General features: G+C 38.6%; 1 protein-coding gene across 1 annotated transcript in view; it reads right to left on the bottom strand.

Annotated features, from left to right (window-relative positions):
• Positions 1-22,208, bottom strand: part of DCHS2 (dachsous cadherin-related 2) — a 304,834-nt gene that overhangs the window by 5,311 nt on the left and 277,315 nt on the right. The window contains exons 17-19 of the mRNA XM_007450282.1: positions 20,358-20,509; positions 3,533-3,663; positions 578-864 (exon numbers count right to left, since the gene is read on the bottom strand). Of these exons, the coding sequence (XP_007450344.1) occupies positions 578-864; positions 3,533-3,663; positions 20,358-20,509 (570 nt within the window). The remainder of the gene's footprint in view (positions 1-577; positions 865-3,532; positions 3,664-20,357; positions 20,510-22,208) is intronic.

Genomic DNA, 22,208 nt, shown 5'->3' with positions numbered 1-22,208 from the left:
ACCTTGCATTTGTTAGTTTCTCTCCTGTATTTACAGGTAAACCTTGCATTTGTTACATTCAAGAGTCCTGGAGCCCATATCCAAGTACTTAGGTGAATGCTATCATTGTCCTTAACTCTATAAGCCTATACTATGCTCTAAAATCTACAGTTTACACTGTACAGTTTTGTTCATGATTTGTTTCTGCAAAATGTTAATCAATATATTCAAAAATACATGCCTAGGAAAGAAAAGGTTTTCTCAAATTAACTGCAGATAATCCAAACTACCTTATTGTCTTATTTGTGGCTTTACAAATATTAGGCAAGTCCCAATTATTATGAACAACTTGATCCCAATCCCTAAAAACTAGAAAAATGGTGACATACTTTCATATGATGATTTGTGATACATACCTAAGCAACTGAATTGAATGTGATATTCAATTCCATATGTACTTCTATCCTCCATAATATTAAATATAAAACTCTCAGCAACAACTTAGGCAGTAAAAGCAGTGAATACTGTCTGTTTGTCTAAATTAGTGTCAACATTATTCCCTATTCTTTCAACTTTCAACATCTCTTAAGTTCTCTACCTGGTAAGAATCTTGAGAAAATACTGGTGGGTTATCATTGACGTCCAGCACATGGACAATGAGTGTCCCCTCCGTGTGGTGCACCAAATCTGAAATTTGGATATGCAGCTCATATTCAGTAGCTTCTTCAAAGTCCAGTGTTTTCACTAGCACCACTATCCCAGTGTTCCGATCAATAGCGAACTTAGTTCCAGGATTACTCTCTTTGACGAAACTGAAGATGAAAGCTGGATTCAAATCCACATCATGAACTGATATCTGAGTCACAATTACACCAGGCAAAGAATCTGAAATAGTCATGACCACTGTCAGTCTCCATTAAAAGTCATCTTCTGAAATATTTTTCTTTAACAGTTCAATCCAAGCATTTTGATTTTAAGTCCAACATGATTTGCTATTGGCATGATTTCTCATACAAGCCTCGTTATGAACTGAACAAAAACTCTGAAGAATTTATGAGCCCAATAAAAGTGAAAATTTACCACTGAGTATGGAATTGAGGAAGTAGGGTATATTCAATTTTTATATTACATTTTTCATCATATAACACAATTCCAGCACCAAGAAACATTCTAAGCCACTTATTTGTACTATATAGTTTCTATATCAAAACCATATATTAATGGGGATGTGGGTGGGAAGAAGGTTATTACTCAAAACATTAATACAAAACATAAATTTATGAAAAGTAGGCAAGATTTAAATGAAAATATTTGGATACTGAAGTTAGAAATAGATACTTAGTTCCTTATATCCATTTTTATAAAATTATTTCTTTTGAGTGGCACACACTGCTTCCTTCTCTTAAAATCTGACTCTCAAAATTATCAAGACTATAGAAAGTATACATCATACTAGTGATGAAAGCAGATATCTAATATTATTCACCAAAAAAAATCACAAATAGATGACATGGTAAATGTCTCACATGTCGTATATGTTCTCTAGCCTAAACTGCCAAGACAGGGACTTTGTTTTGGAGCTGACAGGTATGGTGCAGGTGGAAAGAAGATGCCAAGGCATTCAGAATAGTTCCACTGTGTGGGAGACTCATAATTTTCATGTTTCAAATTTGAACATTCTTGACATGAACCAACCACACTTGACCCCTTTCGGTATGTTTTGATTTATACAGCTTGTTCTTGTGATATATTTATCCTAGACACATTGCTGCATTTTGATTCCAGTGCATGTACTCTTACCTTCAGTAAAAGCTGGGAAAAATATATCCAATCAGTGAGAGGCGAAACTAGACAATTTTTTATTGGCAGAGTATTTTAGATTTTTAAAAATATTTGTAGGTATCCTTATATATAAAAATTTCTGGAATATAGCCCTCTGCAAGCAGTAATGTTTATAATTTGTTTGGAAAGTGAACATAACAAAATGTTAGGCACATTTTAGGAAGAAGTTGGATATTAAGAGTGAAAGGAGAGAGGATAGTGAAGGGCCACAATTTGCAACTTCAACTATAAAACGTTGGGCTGGGTTTTACCAGTACAGCCATTGACCACAAACAACTTTGAGATCACAGACTATGGAGTCTTCATATAACCCAGAGACCCAAACAATTAAAGCTAATCAGAATATAACTTAAAACTTTGTATTTTCAACCTCTACCATTAATGTGGTAAAATTTTTCTGCAAATGTTGAAGTTTAGTTTACACTAGAGGAAAATGATAACTCTGTGCGAAGAATATCCAACTCCCTTCACTTATTACTTGTCATTAGTGTACTGAAAATAAAACTGAGAAGAACCCTATGGGGCTTTCCTGGGACAGATTCCCCATTATGTCCTCCCCCTTTCTTTTGTCTGTAGAAAAATTTTAGTCAAAGAATAGATTTAGGGAATTCCCTGGTGGTCCAGTGGTTAGGACTCCATGCTTTCACTGCTGAGGGCCCAGGTTTAATTCCTGGTAGGGAAACTAAGATCCTGCAAGCCACGTGACATGACCAAAAAATGAAAAAAATAAAAGAATAAATTTAATCAGAGAAGTGAGGAAATACAGAAACAAAAGAAAAGTAGTCAAACAGGACAAAATCATAATAGTTTAGTCATTAAGCATGGTCAAGGACCTTTAGCTCCTCCTCAGGGGCTATAGATAATATTCTGGGCCATATTCTTTGAGCTGTTTTGTAGACACTGAAACCTCTACCAGATCAAGAAGTTAACTATATGATGGCCAGACTGTAGCCATGACATAAGCTGCCACAATTCTGAGAATCAGCCTTAAAGAAATGGGAACAAACCAACCCTGGAACTGAAGATTAACTGGGCTTAAAGCAATCAAGATGATGCTGATCAGACCACCACATGACCAATTTCAACTTGATCCTCAGAGCTGACTGTGCTCTTCTGCTCGTAGCCCCCTCCCTCTGGCTATACACCCATGAAACTCCCCTTTAGAAGTTCTTGCCCCCTGATCAGCAGTGGGGAATTGGCCTTCGGACACAAGTATGTCTTCCCCGCCCAATTACTGGCCTCCTGAAAAAAATCAGCCTTTCCTTTCTACCAACACTTGCCTCTTGAGTTTGACTTTCGAGTGGTGAGCAGCCAGACCTGAGTTCAGCAACACAAACACTAATAGAGTTATTAGTCTAAGAACATCACTGCCTCTCAGGGGAGCTTTACAGTGAGTAATGCAGTCAACAAAAGATGCTCTTCATAGAGATTTCACTTTTAAGCAATGTCCATACACAAAAAGAAGCTGTGTAGAATGGTGGTTTGACCTTGGGAAACCAGCCTCCTGCTTAAATGAAAATCCCAACTTTAACTTCTTTGACATTTGATATTTAACTCCTGACCCTCCATTTTCTATTCTGTAAAATGAAGATTAAAAACTAGTTATGTTATGTGGTTGTTGAGGATTAGTACTTATATTTCACATAGCACCCAGCTGAAATAATGGTAGATGATATTATACAAGTTTGATATTTCAAATCACCACACTTACTTTCTGCAACTTCCACTGCTTCAGAGAGGAGGAAAGCTGGGGCATTGTCATTTGTATCAGTCACTTGTATCTTGATCACAGTTGTACCAGAAAGCCTGGGTATCCCTTTATCTGTGGCTTGTACAATCAAGCTGGTTTGGAAAAGAATCAAGGAATGTTATCCATCATTCAGAGAATAAGAAAACAACATAAATATGAAATATCCAGTTGAAAATTTAAAAATGAGCTGAATAGCTACTTTTATGTCTCCCCTGACTTTTCTAAATGGCATCATTTAAAAGTTATTTCATAAGAATGGTAGCCTGAAATGTATTTGTTTTTGACACATTTAGGGAATCAAATCCAAAGACTAGGGGTCATGAAGTATTTAAAACAGATGAACTCTCTCTAGGAGACCGACTGTAAAATTCAGTCCTTTCTACTAAGAACAACCTAAAAAGTACAAACACCAGCACCTGTTTTTTAGATAAGGCGATTGTCTCCAGCCTGGACACATGGCCTGGGTACTGCTACATATTTCCATGTTACTGCACTAACAAAAGATAGAGCCACTAAAAGATTGCTTTGTATTTTTTTTTTTCAGATCTAAATTGCAAATCAATAAAAATTGTAGAATTAAGAGAGGGAACTACCATGAATAATAGATGTGCAAAAGAGGCACTATTGACTAGGACTATAAAGTAGAGGTAAAAGTCCATGATTTGAAAGAATTTACACACAGTGATTCAATCTCTCTCAGATGATGGTACAACTCGCTACTCCAGCAACCAACTTAGAAATCTGATTAGTGTCTTCAACTTCTCCCTTTCTGTCACCACCCTGACAACATCCAACTAGTTATGAGTCTTATAGATGTTACCATCTGAATATGACTTGGATCAGTGTGCCCATCCATTTCACTCCTACCTTCAGAGCCTGAGATGGGCTGATCAACCATCTTGCTTTGCAGGAACTGAAAGGTTTCCCGGGGCATGGGACTTTCAGTTTTTTTTAAAACAGGACAGTCCTAGGCAAACTAGGACAAGTTGGTCATTGTAGCCTCATCCCCTCATCATCTTTACCTGGCATTCTGTGTATTCATTATATCTTTTCTCAACTGGAGTACTTGTTACTCATCAATCTGCCTACTGCAAGTCTCACTTGCTCCTCTTCATCCCCCACATTGCAACTCCTCAATTGCTCTATCGAAAATCCTGGTTTGAAAACCTGACTCCCCTATTTAAAACTTTTCCTTAGCTTTCCATGTCTACAAGAATTAATACAAGCCTTGTGCACATACACGACCTTCTAATGACACAGCTTCTGCCTGTAATTCCGATCCCTACACCATCTTTGTCTTTCAAAGCTCACATCTCTGTAAGATTTCACTGGCCTTTCATCTGATTTAGATGCCCCTTTCTCTACCCCATAGCACCCTGTACATTCTTCCACCATAGCAATCATCACCTTTTCTTCTTAATGATTTGTCTGCCTCTCCTATAAGTTCCTTGAGGGTAGATGTCCTGCCTTATTTGATTTTCTTTAATATATTTTGAGCACTGGTTTCTCAAGATTTGCTCAAGATTATAAATGTATCAGATGACAGAGCCAGGATTCAAGCCCAGGTCTTGGTTGACTGGAAAGCTTGTGCTCTACTATATGATACTTTTCAATATGCCTCTCTTACTGTGTATATATCACACCCTAATGCATAATCATTAGCTTTTCACTCCCCTCTAAACACTATGAGTTCCAGGAGGGTAGCTGAGTAATAAAGTAAGCTGTCAATTGGAAGATGATCTTCATTTCAGAAGTGGAATTAGTCTTAGCCAGTTGGTGATACTATCTTTTAAGAAACAGAGACTTGGAAGTTAACACACTTCTACTTTATTTTCCATTGTTAGCTTACCTGATAAGTGTTCTTTATCTTCCAACCTTAAATGTTTAAAATGATGTAAAATAAGTATCAACTTTTTGTTGGTTTAAATTCCACTTAGTAGCAAATGATCACTACTTATCTATTGCTCATGAAGAACACAGGCTGCTTTCTACACTATTGAAGTTGGGACATCAGTAGAACAACTATTTAAATTTCACATTTCTAGAGCATAAGAATAATTCCATGTTGAAAGTTAATTTTGTTAGCATGAATATGTCAGGTACACACGGAAAAATTTTACTAAAAATAATCAACTCATCATGTTCTCTGCCCCTGCTGCCTGCCCCTCCCCAATGTCATACTAAAGTCTCAGCCAAGACATCAAAGTTATGGCTCTGTTGATTCTTCCACTATAGCCATAACCACTCTTATTTTCATAGTATTATAACTTCAGGGGTTCCATGTAATGCCTATGTCAGGTTAAAAAAGCAAGATTCTTTGATATAGAGAGAAATATGATTCTGTTTCAAAACAAAAGGACAAGTCAATGGTTTGAAGAACAAATGAAAAATTATGAAGGTAGATCCACTGAAATTCTACACATAACTTCTAAGGGACCTCAAGTTTTCTGTGATGGCTCCCTGGCAGGTTTTGTAAAACTCTTAGCTGGTCCAACTGGTTCCATGTTCCAGAACTGCTGCCCTGATTAGTGTATCAGCAGAGACAATAAATGAAGCTGACCAGATAAAAACAGTCCCATTCTAGTTCAGAGCATAGTTCTCCTACTCTACCACTGATGGAAAGCTGCTTCTGACCATGTTAAAGTTTAAATGAGACTTTGACAAGGCAGAATCTTTTCTGATTGCCTTAATACTTAAGATGGTGGTAGAGGATTTTTCAAAACTCTCTCTCAACAATATATTAAATGTATACCCAGAATTAAGTATTCCTACTGAAATCCCAAGAGAAATAAAAATATCATCTAAAATCATAACACCTCTGAAAGGAAGAGCTATGACTTCTGGTTATATCTACACACATTTTATTTCCATTACCTCTAGACATTCTTCTGTAATGATGGCAAAAGAATTTAAAATAAGGTATATGTTGATAAGGCTAAAAAAGAAAATGTGAGAAGATATTAGTGAGTGGAGTGGGGGGGAAATTTAAACAAATTTCTGGAAAATGCAAGCAGATTGAGAAATGGTTACAGATAAGTGGGCCAGAGAAAACCATAGATTAAAATGCATTCTGCATTTGTAAAGAGATAAGGATGAGTGAGAAACAGATTTGCCCTCGTATAACCAAGGAGAAGCTCAAAACATGGCAAAGGGCAGGGTGAGATATCGAGGTAAAAATAGCTAAAAATTCTTTTAAACTCAAAACAGAACAATCAAGTCCCCTTGCCCATTGCTCTTCACTCCCAGGCAAAACAATGTCTGATGTTCATACTAAGAGTAAGTAATATCGAGGGACTGTCCCTGAAGAAATGAAATCCCCTCCCAAAGGGAAAAAAACTCTCTCTATATACCATATTTGTATGTCATCCTGCAAAGTAGTCAGGTTCTTTTCTGGTTCATCTGAAAGCCAAGTGTGCTGGTCAATGAGATCCACCCAGAGATTCTGACTTTGCTATTGCCTCACCTAGGACCAAGGATTGTTAGTTACTTACAGAAAGCCTCCCACATGAAAAAGAGAGTGTAAAATAGACAAAGGGAAGAAATAAACCCAAAGGATGCAGAGATCTTCACAGAGAAAAATACAATGTTAAAACAATTCTAATTAATGTCCTTGGAGACAATAATAAAGATAATGCATAAAACAAGAACAAGATGTTATGGAAAAGCTCAAATATCAAGGAAGAGCTTTTGGAAATACAGAATATTCAAAAAATTTCAAACCAAAAAGTGAAAAAGAAAGTTTAGAAGGCTATAATTAAGAAAATCTCCCAGAAAAACAACAACAACAACAACAAAACCCCACACACAACAAGAAATGGAAATTAGGGAATAAAACATCACTGACAAAGGATCAATCCTGGCAGTCTAACCCTTGACTGAATAGGATCCAGGAAAAAGAGGCAGGGCAAAGTAAACAAACAAAACAAAACAATAAACAAAAGGGAGATAATTATCAGTGAAATAATACAAAAAGTAGAAACATTTATTCTCATTAAAAGAGCACACCAAGTACTCAGCACAAGGAAAGACCCACACCAAAGTACATAATGACAAAATGTCCAAACATTGTAGATAAAGAAAATAACCTGAGAATTTCCACAGAGGATGGAAAAAACAAATCATATACCAAACACATAATTAGAATGGCATCAGATTTCTCAATAGTAAAACTGAGTTTTAAAATATAACAGAACAATGCCTTTAAAAATCTAAAAGAAATGTTCAACTTCTATATTATCCATTGCATAAATCACATGTGAGAGTAGAATAAAGGCATTTTCAGATGTGCAAGAACTCAGAGAATTTACTTCCTTGGCAACTTTTCCTACAAAACTACTGGAAGAGAAAAGTAAGAGAAAGACACGGGATCTGAAAATCATAGGCCCAGTGTTGGAGAATAGTAAACCAAAGTCACAAGTCATGGGGTCCAGCTTTGCAGCGGGCTTAGGGAGCCACACTGTCCAGCTAGATCAGGAGGGCAGAAAGCAGTAGGACCGAGGTCGCCAAGGAACAGAGGACTTCACAGAATATTTGATATGAGAGGCATATCAGTGGAGAAAGATGAGTGGGCATGTCTGACAGAGCTAATGGAATATGTACAAGGAATTAAATACATGAATATAGCATATCAGGTGAGCAAAAACCAAAGATAATCATTAATGCTGAGCATAAGGGGGAGGGTAAGGAAGGAAATATAATTATACAGTATGACCTGGCTCTGAAGTAAACACCTGTATACTCATTTTATGTAAACACTGATTATTGATTAAATGAATAGCGCTATGAATACAAAGACAGAATTGGATGTAAGAAGGTAAAAATATTAAGCCTGAGAGACCTTCAAGATGGTGGAGGAGTAAGACGTGGAGATCACCTTCCTCCCCACAAATACATCAGAAATACATCTACATGTGGAACAACTCCTACAGAACACCTACTGAACGCTGGTAGAAGACCTCAGACCTCCCAAATGTCAAGAAACTCCCCACGTACATGAGGAGGGCAAAAGAAAAAAGGAAAAACAGAGAGAAAAGAATAAGGAGGGGACCTGCACCTCTGGGAGGGAGCTGTGAAGGAGGAAAAGTTTCCACACACTAGGAAGCCCCTTCACTGGTGGAGATGGTGGGGTGGTGGCAAAGAAGCTTCAGAGCCACAGAGGAGAGCACAGCAACAGTGGTATGGAGGGCAAAGCAGAGAGATTCCTGAACAGAGGATGGGTGCCAACCAGCACTCACCAGCCTGAGAGGATTGTCTGCTCACCCACTGGGGTGGGTGGGGGCTGGGAACTGAGGCTCAGGCTTCGGAGTTCAGATCCCATGGAGAGGACTGGGGTTGGCTGAGTGAACACAGCCTGAAGGGGGCTAGTGTGCCGCAGCTCACAAGGAGGGAGTCCAGTAAAAAGTTTGGAAGTGCCTAAGAGTCAAGAGACCATTGTTTCAAGGTGTGCCAGGAGACGGGATTCCTACCCTGTCTGCCCACAGAAGGCAGAGCACTGCCTAAATGAGCTCCAGAGGTGGGCACAAGCCGTGGCTATCAGCACAGACACCAGAAACAGGCATGAAACGCTAAGCCTGCTGCTGCTGCAGCCAACCAAAAATCCTGTGTGCAAGCACAGGTTGCTATCCACACCTTCCCTCCTGGTAGCCTGTGCAGCCCACCAGTGCCAGGGTCCCGTGATCTAGGGAACACTTCCCTGGGAGAACACACAGCATGCCTCAGGCTGTTGCAAAATCATGCTGGCCTCTGCCACCCCAGGCTAACACCGCATTCCATACCCCTCCCTCCTGCCAGCCTGAGTAGCCAGAGCCCCCTAATCAGCCTCTCTTTAACCCCCTCCTGTCTGGGCTAAGAACAGATGCCAGAGGGTGACCTACATGCAGAGGCAGGGCCAAATCCAAAGCTGAACCCCAGTAGCTGTGCGAACAAGGAAGAGAAAGGGAAATTTCTCCATGCAGCCTCAGGAGCAGCAGATTAAATCTCCACAATCAACTTGATGTACCCTGCATCTGTGGAATACCTGAATACACAACGAATCGTTCCAAAATTGAAGTGGTGGACTTTGGGAGCAATTGTAGACTTGGGGTTTGCTATATGCAACTGACTAGTTTCTGATTTTTATGCTTATCTTATATAATTTTTAGAGCTTGTTATCATTGGTGGATTTATTTATTGGTTTGGGTGCTCTCTTCTTTTTATATTACTTTTTAATTTTAATAACATATTCTTTTATTTTTTGTTTTAAAAACTTTATTTCATTTTACTTTATTTTTTTTTCCCTCCCTTTTCTTTGAGCTGTGTGACTGACTGGGTCTTCATGTTCTGGCCGGGAGTCAGACCTGAGCCTTGGAGGTGAGAGAGTTGAGTTCAGGACATTGGGCCACCAAAGACCTTCCAGCCCCATGTAATATCAATTGGTGAGAGGTCTCCTAGAGACCTCTGTCTCAATGCTAAGACCCAGCTTCACTCAAGGATCAGCAAGCTCTGGTGCTGGACATACCATGCCAAACAACTAGTAAGACAGGAACACAACCGCACCCATTAGCAGAGAGGCTGCCTAAAATCATAAGAAGGTCACAGACACCCCAAAACACACCACCTGCTATGGTCCTGCCCAACAGAAAGACAAGATCCAGACTTATCCATCAGAACATGGACATGAGTCGCCTCCACCAGGAAGCCTACACAACTCACTGAACAAAACTTACCCACTGGGGGCAGACACCAAAAACAATGAGAACTATGAACCTGCAAAAAGGAGACCACAAACACAGTAAGTTAAGCAAAACGAGAAGACAGAGAAATACACAGCAGATGTAGGAGCAAAGTAAAAACCCACCAGACCAAATAAATGAAGAGGAAATAGGCAGTCTACCTGAAAAAGAATTCAGAGAAATGACAGTAAAGTTGATCCAAAATCTTGGAAGTAGAATGTAGAAAATACAAGAAATGTTTAACACAGACGTAGAACTAAAGAGCAAACAATGATGAATAACACAATAAATGAAATTAAAAATTCTCTAGAAGGGATCAATAGCAGAATAACTGAGGCATAATAACGGATAAGTGACCTGGAAGATAAAATAGTGGAAATAACTACCACAGAGCAGAATAAAGAAAAAAGAATAGAGGACACTCTCAGAGACCTCTGGGACAACTTAAACACACCAACATTCGAATTATAAGGGAGCCAGAAGAAGAAGAGAAAAAGAAAGGGACTGAGAAAATATTTGAAGAGATTATAGTTGAAAACTTCCCTAATATGAGAAAGGAAATAGTCAATCAAGTCCAGGAAGCACAAGGAGTCCCATACAGGATAAATCCAAGGAGAAACAGGCCAAGACACATAATATTATATCAAACTATCAAAAATTAAATACAAAGAAAAAAATATTAAAAGCAGCAAGGGAAAAGCAACAAATAACATACAAGGGAATCCCCATAAGGTTAACAGCTGATCTTTCAACAGAAATTCTGGGAGCCAGAAGGGAGGGGCAGGACATATTTAAAGTGATGAACGGGAAAAATCTACAGCCAAGATTATTCTACCCAGAAAGGACTTCATTCAGATTCAATAGAGAAATTAAAACCTTTACAGACAAGCAAAAGTGAAGAGAAACCAGCACCACCAAACCATTTTAAAACAAATGCTAAAGGAACTTCCCCAGTCAGGAAACACAACAGAAGGAAAAGACGTACAATAACAAACCCCAAACAATTAATAAAATGGTAATAGGAACATACATATCGATAATTACCTTAAATGTAAATGGATTAAATGATCCAACCAGAAGACATAGACTGGCAGAATGGATACAAAACAAGACCCATATATATGTTGTCTAAAAGAGACCCACTTCTGGGTTTCCCTGGTGGCACAGTGGTTGAGAGTCTGCCTGCCAATGCAAGGGGCACGGGTTTGAGCCCTGGTCTGGGAAGATCCCACATGTCACAGAGCAACTAGGCCCGTGAGCCACAATTACTGAGCCTGCACGTCTGGAGCCTGTGCTCCGCAAAAAGAGAGGCCGCGATAGTGAGAGACCCGCGCACCACGATGAAGAGTGGCCCCCACTTGCCATGACTAGAGAAAGCCCTCACACAGAAATGAAGACCCAACACAGCCATAAATAAATAAATAAAATTAAAAGACACCCACTTCTAACCTAGGGACACATACAGACTGAAAATGAGGGGATGGAAAAAGATATTCCATGTAAATGGAAATGAAAAGAAAGCTGGAGTAGCAACTCTCATATCAGACAAAATAGACGTTAAAATAAACCTATTACAGGAGGCAAAGAAAGGCCCTACATAATGATCAAGGGATCAATCCCAGAAGAAGATAAAACAATTGTAAATATATATGCACCCAACATAGGAGCACCTCAATACATAAGGCAAATGCTAACAGCGATAAAAGGGGAAATCGACAGTAACACAATAGTACGGGACTTTAGCACCCCACTTTCACCAATGGACAGATCATTCAAAATGAAAATAAATAAAGAAACACAAGCTTTAAATGACACATTTAACAAGATGGACTTAATTGATATTTATAGGACATTCCGTCCAAAAACAACAGAATACACTTTCTTCTCAAGTGCTCATGGAACATACTCCAGGATAGCACATATCTTGGGTCAGAAATCAAGCCTGGGTAAATTTAAGAAAATTGGAATTGTATCAGGTATCTTTTCTGACCACAACACTATGAGACCAGATATCAATTACAGGAAAAAAAACTGCAAAAAATACAAACGCATGGAGGCTAAATGATACACTACTAAATAACCAAGAGATCACTGAAGACAAAAAGAGGGAATCAAGAAACACCTAGAAGCAAATGACAATGAAAACACGATGACCCGAAACCTATGAGATGCAGCAAAAGCAATCTAAGAGGGAAGTTTATAGCAATGTAATCCTACCTCAAGAAACAAGAAAAATCTCAAATAAGAAACCTAACCTTCCACCTAACGCAATTGGAGAAAGAAGAACAAAAAAACCCCCAAAGTTAGCAGAAGGAAAGAAATCAGAAATATCAGATCAGAAATAAATGAAAAAGAAATGAAGGAAAAAATAGCAAAGATCAATAAAAGTAAAAGCTGGTTCTTTGAGAAGATAAACAAAATGATAAACCATTAGCCAGACTCATCAAGAAAAAAAGGGACAAGAGTCAAATCAATAGAATTAGAAATGAAAAAGGAGAAGTAACTACTGACCCTGCAGAAATACAAAGGATCATGAGAGATTACTACAAGCAACTCTATGCCAATAAAATGGACAACCTGGAAGAAATGGACAAATTCTTAGAAAAGCACCACCTTCTGAGACTGAACCAGGAAGAAATAGAAAATATAAACAGGCCAATTACAAGCACTGACATTGAAACTGTGATTAAAATCTTCCAGCAAACAAAAGTCCAGGACCAGATGGCTCGACAGGCAAATTCTACTAAACATTTAGAGAAGAGCTAACACCTATCCTTCTCAAACTCTTCCAAAATATAGCAGAGGGAGGAACACTCCCAAACTCATTCTACGAGGCCACCATCACCCTGATACCAAAACCAGACAAAGATGTCACAAAGAAAGATAACTACAGGCCAATACCAATGACGAACATAGATGCAAAAATCCTCAACAAAATACTGGCAAACAGAATCCAACAGCACATTTAAAAGATCACACACCATGATCAAGTGGGGTTTATCACAGATTCTTCAATACACACAAATCAATGTGATACACCATACTAACAAATTGAAAGACAAAACCCATATGATATATATATGGAATCAGGAAAAAAATGGTTCTGAGGAACCTCAGGGCAGGACAGGCATAATGACACAGACATAGTGAATGGACTTGAGGATACAGGGAAGGGGAAGGGGAAGCTGGGACGAAGTGGGAGAGTGACATGGACATATATACACTACCAAATGTAAAATAGATAGCTAGTGGGAAGCAGCTGCATAGCACAGGGTGATCAGCTCTGTGCTTTGTGACCACCTAGAGGTGTGGGATAGGGAGGATGGGAGGGAGACACAAGAGGGAGGAGATATGGGGATGTATGTATATGTATAGCTGATTCACTTTGTTATACAGCTGAAACTAACACAACAATGTAAAGCAATTATACTCCAGTAAAGATATTTTAAAAACAACCTATATTATAAACTCAATAGATACAGAAAAAGCTTTTGACATAATCCAACACCCACTTATGATAGACACTCTCCAGAAAGCGGGCACAGAGGGAACCTAATTCAACGTAATAAAGGCCATGTATGACAAACCCACAGCGAACATCGTTCTCAATGGTATAAAACTGAAATCATTTCCTCTAAGATCAGGACAAAGACAAGATTGTCCACTCTCACCGCTATTATTCAAAATAGGTTTGGAAGTTTTAGCTACAGCAATCAGAGAAGAAAAAGAAATGAATTGAATCCAAATCAGAAAAGAAGAAGCAAACCTGTCACTGTTTGCACATACATGATACTATACATAGAGAATCCTAAAGATGCTATCAGAAAACTACTAGAGCTAATCAATGAATTTAGTAAAGTTTCAAGATACAAAATTAATGCACAGAAATCTCTTGCATTCCTATACACTAATGATGAAAAGCCTGAAAAAGAAATTAAGGAAACACTCCCATTTACCACTGCAACAGAGAGAATAAAATACCTAGGAATAAACCTACCTAAGGAGACAAAAGACATGTATGCAGAAAAGTATAAGACACTGATGTAAGAAATTAAAGATGATAAAAACAGATGGAGAGATATACCATGTTCTTGGATTGGAAGAATCAGCATTGTGAAAATGACTGTACTACCCAAAGCAATCTACAGATTCAACGCAATACCTATCAAATTACCAGTGGCATTTTTCATAGAACTAGAACTAAAAAGTTCCCAATTTTTATGGAAACACAAAAGACCCCAAATATCCAAAGGAATCTTGAGAAAGAATAGCAGAGCTGGAGGAATCAGGCTCCCTGACTTCAGACTATACTGCAAAGTTACAGTAGTCCAGACAGTATGGTACTGGCATAAAAACAGAAATACAGATCAATGAAACACGATAGAAAGCCCAGAGATAAACCCATGCACATATGGTCACCTTATTTTTGATAAAGGAGGCAAGAATATACAATGGAGAAAAGACAGCCTCTTCAATTAGTGGTGCTGGGAAAACTGGACAGCTACATGTAAAAGAATGAAATTAGAACACTCCCTGACACCATACACAAAAATAAACTCAAAATGGATTAAAGACCTAAAAGTAAGGCCTGATACTATAAAACTCTTAAAGGAAAACATAGGCAGAACACTCTATGATATAAATTACAGCAAGACCCACCTCCTAGAGAAATGGAAATAAAAACAAAAATAAACAAATGGGACCTAATGAAACTTAAAAGCTTTTGCACATAAAAGGAAACCATAAACAAGATGAAAAGACACCCCTCAGAATGGGAGAAAATATTTGCAAATGAAGCAACTGACAGAGGATTAACCTCCAAAATATACAAGCAGCTCTTGCAGCTCAATATCACAAAACAAACAACCCAATCCAAAAATGGGCAGAAGACCTAAACAGACATTTCTCCAAAGAAGATATACAGATTGCCAACAAACACATGCAAGCATGCTCAACATCACTATTCATTAGAGAAATGCAAATCAAAACTACAGTGATGTATCACCTCACACTGGTCAGAATGGCCGTCAGCAAAAATTCTACAAACCATAAATGCTGGAGAGTGTGTGGAGAAAAGGGAACACTCTTGCGCTGTTGGTGGGAATGTAAAGTGATACAGCCACTATGGAGAACAGTATGGAAGTTCCTTAAGAAACTAAAAATAGAACTACCATACAACCCAGCAATCCCACTACTGGGCATATACCCTGAGAAAACCATAATTCAAAAAGAGTCATGTACCAAAATGTTCATTGAAGCACTGTTTACAGTTGCCAGGACATGGAAGCAACCTAAGTGTCCATCGACAGATGAGTGGATAAAGAAGATGTGGCACATATAGACAATGGAATATTACTCAGCCATTAAAAAGAAAGGAAATTGAGTTATTTGTAGTGAGGTTGATGGACCTAGAGTCTGTCGTACATAGTGAAGTAAGTCAGAAAGAGAAAAAGAACCTAGGGACAGGACAAGGATAAAGATGCAGACATAGAGAATGGACTTGAGGACACGGGGAGGGGGAAGGGCAAGCTGGGACAAAGTGAGAGAGTGATATTGACATATATACAATCCCAAATGTAAATAGCTAGTGGGAATCATCCGCATAGCACTGGGAGATCAGCTCGGTGTTGTGACCAGAGGGGTGGGATAGGAAGGGTGGGAGGGAGACACAAGAGGGAGGAGATATGGGGATATATGTATAGATATAGCTGATTCATTTTGTTATACAGCAGAAACTAACACAACAATGTAAAGCAATTATACTCCAATAAAGATGTTAAAAAGAAAATATCATCACACCAAAGCAAAAAAATGATATCGTTCTATGTATTTGGCTCTACTGTTGATTGGTAAGTAAAACTTTATGGCTACTGTACACTGCCTGTATTAGTTCTTTTATCATAAAATGTCCCTCATTCTCATTTAAAAAAAATGGTATTCTTCTATGTATTTGGCTGTACTGTTGATTGGTATGTAAAGGTTCACGGCTATGTACGCTGCATGTATTAGTTCTTTTATCATAAAATGTCCCTCTTTCTCTTATTTAAAAAAAAAAAAGAAAATCAATCTGTTAACTGGAGTTTTAAGTTAACTTCACTGTTTTGTATTAATTAACCTGCAAATACAACAGTGTGTACTTTATCTTGTAATGAAACAATTTGGGACAAGTATATTCCTTGTAAACTTTTTACATTAAGGAGTACTTTTGCAGATTCCAATCCAAACACATTCTGAAAGCTTATTCTTTCGTGCAGTCAACCTTTCCTCTTGGTTCCCACGAAACCACCTTTTCCAGGTTCTGTTCTGATGTTTGTAGTTCCTGAATCTATCTTGTTGGCTGCTTTTGCTCTGTCTGGCCCCCAAGTGGTGATAATCCCCCAAATTCTCATTTCACATTGTGTCCTAGGTAATTCCATTTTACACATTTTCCCTGGATGAAGCCCAAATCTAAATCCTGAATGAAGATCTCTTTCCTGAGCTCCAGATCATTATTTTTAATTGCCAAAGGAGTATCTTTACTTTTGCTCTTGCACTGGCCCTTCAAACTCAAAATGCCCAGAAAAAAAAATCCCAATCCCAATCTATTCTTCTTCCTGCCTTTCCTATGTGGAAACTTCAGAAGCATTTTCTCTCTCTTTCCTTGTTGAGTAAATTCAACTGATCACCATGTTCCTATGGATTCCATATCTGAGTCAACTAGTAAGTATGTCCCCTCCTCCCATCCTCACAGCTTCATCCACATAACAGACCTTTGTCAGCTGTTGTCTAGCTTAACTGGTCTGTCTGATGCTGGTTCTCTGTCTTGCAAGACATCCATTACCAGATGTCCTTAAAAATAAAGATCTTAGCATGCACTCAACTGCTTACACTTTTATGTAGCCTACAGAATAGAGTACAATTTCCAGTATATGGCATATGAATTTCTCTAAAATGTGCCTGTGACCTACCAGACTCATTTTTTTGTTGTTGCTTTGTTTCATTTTTCAGATCACTGACTGAGATCTTTCCCCCAGTTTTATTCAGATATAATTGATACATAGCACTGTATAAGTTTAAGGTGTACAGTGTAATTTGACTTACATATATTGTGAAATCATTACCACAATAAATTTAGTTAACATCCATCATTTCACATAGATGAAAAAAAAAACAAACCACGAAAACTACATTTCCCCTTGTGATGAGAACCCTAAGAACCTACTGTCTTAACAACTTTCCTGTATATCTTACAGCAGTGTTAGCCATAGTCATCATGCTGTACATTACATCCCCAGTACTTATCTTATTGGAAGTTTGTACATTTTGACTATCTTCCTCCTATTCCTCCACACCCCCAGCCTCTTTTTTAGAATCCCACACTCAAGTGCTTCTCAGGTGCACTGTACCACTTGTTATTTCCAAATATACAAAACACTTTCACTTGTCCATGTCCTTCCTCACGCTTCTTGCCTGGAAAGCCTTTATTCCCTTTTCCAAGGGGACTCAACAGACTGGAGTTCCAATCCCAGCCCTGCTGCTTATGAGTCATGTATTTTGGAAAAGATAATTAAGATTTCAGCCCATTTCCTACCTTGTATATATAACTGCTTTTTATTTTTTCTCTCACAGTCATAATGAGTGTTCAATGGAGTGTATGAATTTAGCATTGCTCCTGGCAATAACTGCTCTTTGACCTTGAATATTTATGCTACAGAAAGTGAATTTTTAAACATTTAAATTTGCCTGGGACTTTTTTGTTTCTCGTTTTTATTTAAAGTCCCTGAAAAGACTAACTAAATCTTGGCCCTAAAGTTTTATAAGACTTACATGAATATCGACCAACTTAAGCAGGGATAAATCTCACACCATCAATTATAACTCAAGCAGTGGAAGAACAGTGATTCAAATCCCATCTCTGCGTGCTCACAACTAGACGTGTTATTTCACAACTGTGAGTTGGAACTTATTTTATATTACTATTTTAAGTTTCTAAAGTGTTTTTTCTGTTTGGTTTTTGTAAACATACAGGTATATACTCTAAAGTTTCATTCACATGATACAGTAAAAAGCCCTACTATGACCATTCACACAGGCAAGAATCTCAGTTCTACATTTACTGGCTGCTATTCCTGGCAAAAGACTTTACATCTCTGAATTTCAGTTTCCTCACTTTGTAGATCTTAAGTCTGTTATGAGAATTCAACCGGTAAAGCAGGTGCTCCATAAATGGCACGTATTGTGATTATTACTATGCTTCCTGCCATGGGTTATTACGGCACTTGATTTTCGAGTTCCCTGAAAACAAGAACTGTTTCATGTGTCTTTATATCCCCAGTCTCATGCTTGGTAAATAGTTTTTAAAATTCAGAAATATCAGTCAGACAGAACTAAAGAACTAATTTGTCATAGTCTGTCCACTGAGTTTTCTTATATGTGGCTTAATATGAGAACTAAAAATTATTTAATGCATTTATATTGAGTAGAATCACAACTGACAATATCTTCCTTCCCCTTATTTTCTACTGTTAAAGAGAGGGCTAGAATTGGGAATATCTTCCTATGTCAGAAAAAATAGCAAAATTCAAAAGTTAAAAACAAAAGTGAAATGCTAAATGACATCTTTTCCAAAACATTCACTAAAGGTATAGCAGGCTGGGGAAAATCCTCCTATTTTTCTCACTGCCTTAAATATCAGGAAAAACACTAAAAAGGCAGAGAAGCCATGAGGGGGGAGGGAAGGGGGAAAACCTGGAGAGGCAGGGGGTTCAAAATGTTCCCTTGCCTCGGTGACAGTGGAGACTGTGTGTGTATGTGTGTGTGTGTGTGTGTGTGTGTGTGTGTGTGTGTGTGTGTGAGCATGAGTGTGGTTGCTTCTGAATCTCTCTGTGGCAGTGCGTGCAGATTTCATCTTCTCTCAGTTCCTGCTTCTCCCAGCTTAAATTCATGAGGAATTGGAGAGGGGCACTTTTAAATATTGGGCCCAATTTAAATGTTGGAAATGGGAACCTTGAAACTGTGACTCAAATAGGAAAATGCTGAAAGGAGTTAAATTTAATTAATTATGCTCCATTGAATAAGAACATTGTAACAGAAAGTCAATGCAATCAGGAAATGCTTAGTTCCTGGAACATAGCAGACCTTCAAGAATCTCTGAATTTGTAATCCCTTAGGTGGCAACAAGGCTGAGATTTACCTGCAGTCATGTATGGAGAGAAAAAAAAAAGCTTTACACTTAAAATTAATATAGATACAATGTAGCAGGAATAGGTTATAACATATTTATACAATTGATTTTAATATATTTATATAGTAAGTATCATGACAATTGATTACACTAAAATAATCCTGAAAAAATTATACTAGTTAACAAAGGGTAAGGTCTTAAACTAAACTTTTAAAATAACTTTGAAGTAATATTTTGAAATATATAAAACAAAAAGAACTAAACTTAATCAAAAGTTTAGAGTTGGGAAGTTTTTCAGAGTTATATTAATCCAGTCCACCCAACAAAAGATCCCATTTTAATTGGCTCTTGCTACTGAACCACAGGAATACACTGCACTTTCTTCATATAACATGTAAGTAGTCTGGCCTAGGAGAATATTGACACTCGGGTATCTTGTATTCCTGTTTTTTCCCTCAATAGAAGGTCTGCTCTGTAGTTTGTAGGGTGGAAACAGTGTGATTTGGCATTAGAACACCTGGCAGTGAGACCATGATTAATGGTTAAATGGTTCTGTAACCCTGAGTGAAACACTGTATGTCCCTTGTCTCATTAGTGAGTGAGAAAAGGCCTAACTGAACTTCTCTGGAGGTGACCGTGAGGATTAAAGGAAACACTGTCTATGCCTTTCGGAAGAACATACAAATACAAGGCAGACTGAAATGCATGATAAGGAAGTCAAGCGTCACTTTGACCCCAGGCTTCCCAAGTGACCACTTCCCCAGAGACAAACAAGGTTCACAGTTTCTTAGGTTTTCTTCCTGAAGTCGTCCAACTTTATGGGTGTGCTTTTACTCAAAGAGGCCTGCAGGGTAAGCACTGTAGGGCAACAAAGCAGAATAGCCGGTCAAACGGATCTGAGTCTTGGACAAACCTGTAGGCTCTGGTGTGCTCATAATCCAGAACTGCACTTGCTGTTAGCACACCGCTCAGTGTGTCCATCTGGAACACTTGTACTTGGTTGCTGGAGAGAATAGAATACTCGATGAGGCCGTTTGTCCCACTGTCCTGGTCTGTGGCAAAAACCTGTGAGGAAGAAACTCCTCCATTAGGTAAGGATTGAATCTGCAGAATGGGTTAAGCCTGTTTTTCAGAGAAATGCATTATGAAAGAATCACATTGTCAAACACGCTTTAAAGACAATGACCAAAGGAATATTAGCCATGGCTGAAGCTTACATTTATATTAAAGTGGATAATGGGTGAGAAGACTATTCTGCAGATTCATTGAAAGGATTTCCAAGTAATTTTCAGTAGGAGTACTGTGTGTTTTGCGCTAAATGAAACAAAACCTAGATTTAGTGCTAACAAAGTTAGGTCCTGGTGATTTATTTGATGAGTTGTCCAAGTACTAGTGTTGAAGATAAAACAAAAGTTCTGCATCACTCTCCATGGAGATATATTATTTAGTCTACTTTACATTTTAATCACAAACTAATTTTATTAGTGGATTCAAGATCTTGTTTAAGAACAAGCTGACAGATTAATTTCTTTCTATTTATTTTTTAAAATATTTATTTATTTATTTATTTATTTGCCTGTGCCGGGTCTTAGTTGTGGCGTGCAGGATCTTTTAGTTGTGGCATGCGGGATCTTTAATTGTGGCATGCAAACTCTTAGTTGTGGCATGCAGGATCTAGTTCTCTGACCAAGGGTCGAACCCAGGCCCCCTGCATTGGGAGCACGAAGTCTTAGCCACTGGACTACCAGGGAAGTCCCTCTTTCTATTTATTTTTATCTTCTAGGCCCCTCAGCCTTGGCCTGAGCTCCCATCCCCTGTCATCTCTCTCCTGGTTGACTGTACTGATGTCCTGGTGGGTTTTTGCTTGTAACTCCCTTCCTTTTCAATCTATCCTTCACACTGCTGCCAGAGTTCTCAGGGGATCCAGAACCTCATCAGGACCTCATCAGGAGGGCACACACCAGATATTTGGTACAGAAAGGCAGCAACAGACAGTTCCCTTCGAGATCACAAGGAAGAGAAACATCTGCATACCAGCAGAATAAAGTCCATCATGTCCCCTAGGCCGTACACTCAAAAGAGTTACAGAGAGTAGGCCTCCCAGGAGGCGTATCAGTTAGGGTCTTTGGATGCCAGCAATACAAATCCACTATGGCCAACTTCATCAGGAAAGAAACATAGCAGAAAGACAGCACGCAGGTGAAGCACAAGAACCTGAACAGCTCCAAGGCACAGCTTCTTTGAGCTGTTGCCATCAAGATGAATCAGATCTAATATGTCTCTGTCTGTCCTACCAGATTCAAATTCAAATTCAAATTCCAGGGAGAGAAAGTCTCTATGGGACCGAGGCAGTTGACAGCACCTTGTGGCAGGGTGGGGTGGGGGGGGAGGTCACCACTTTGACCGACAGTCCCATCAAGAATGCATCTGGCAGAGGTGGGTCAGTTCCTAAAGGGAGTTTGTGGCGCTGCAACAAAAAGGAGGGTGCGTAGGCAGTGTGGTAGCAAAAAGCAAGAACTCCAGAGCCTTCTACATTCCTGTCTATCTGAACAGGATACAGGCAAATGGTAGTTCTAGTTTCCTGGAAACTAAATGATCTAAAAATACGAAGAACAAAGTTCCTTGTATACGTCTCTGACTGGGCCTTCTCAAAGGTTTTATCACCTGAACCACTGGCAAGTCAGGCTGTCTCCCTGTCGGGTGTACATGGGCTTTAATGGGACCCTCACCTTCACATATTCCACATGAGTGGTCTATCTCTGTC

The sequence above is a fragment of the Lipotes vexillifer genome, unplaced genomic scaffold, assembly GCF_000442215.2.
Source record: "Lipotes vexillifer unplaced genomic scaffold, Lipotes_vexillifer_v1.1 scaffold266, whole genome shotgun sequence".
Lineage (NCBI taxonomy): Eukaryota > Metazoa > Chordata > Mammalia > Artiodactyla > Lipotidae > Lipotes > Lipotes vexillifer.
Note: the sequence above shows the minus strand (reverse complement) of the source record. Positions and strands in the feature narration are given on the sequence as shown.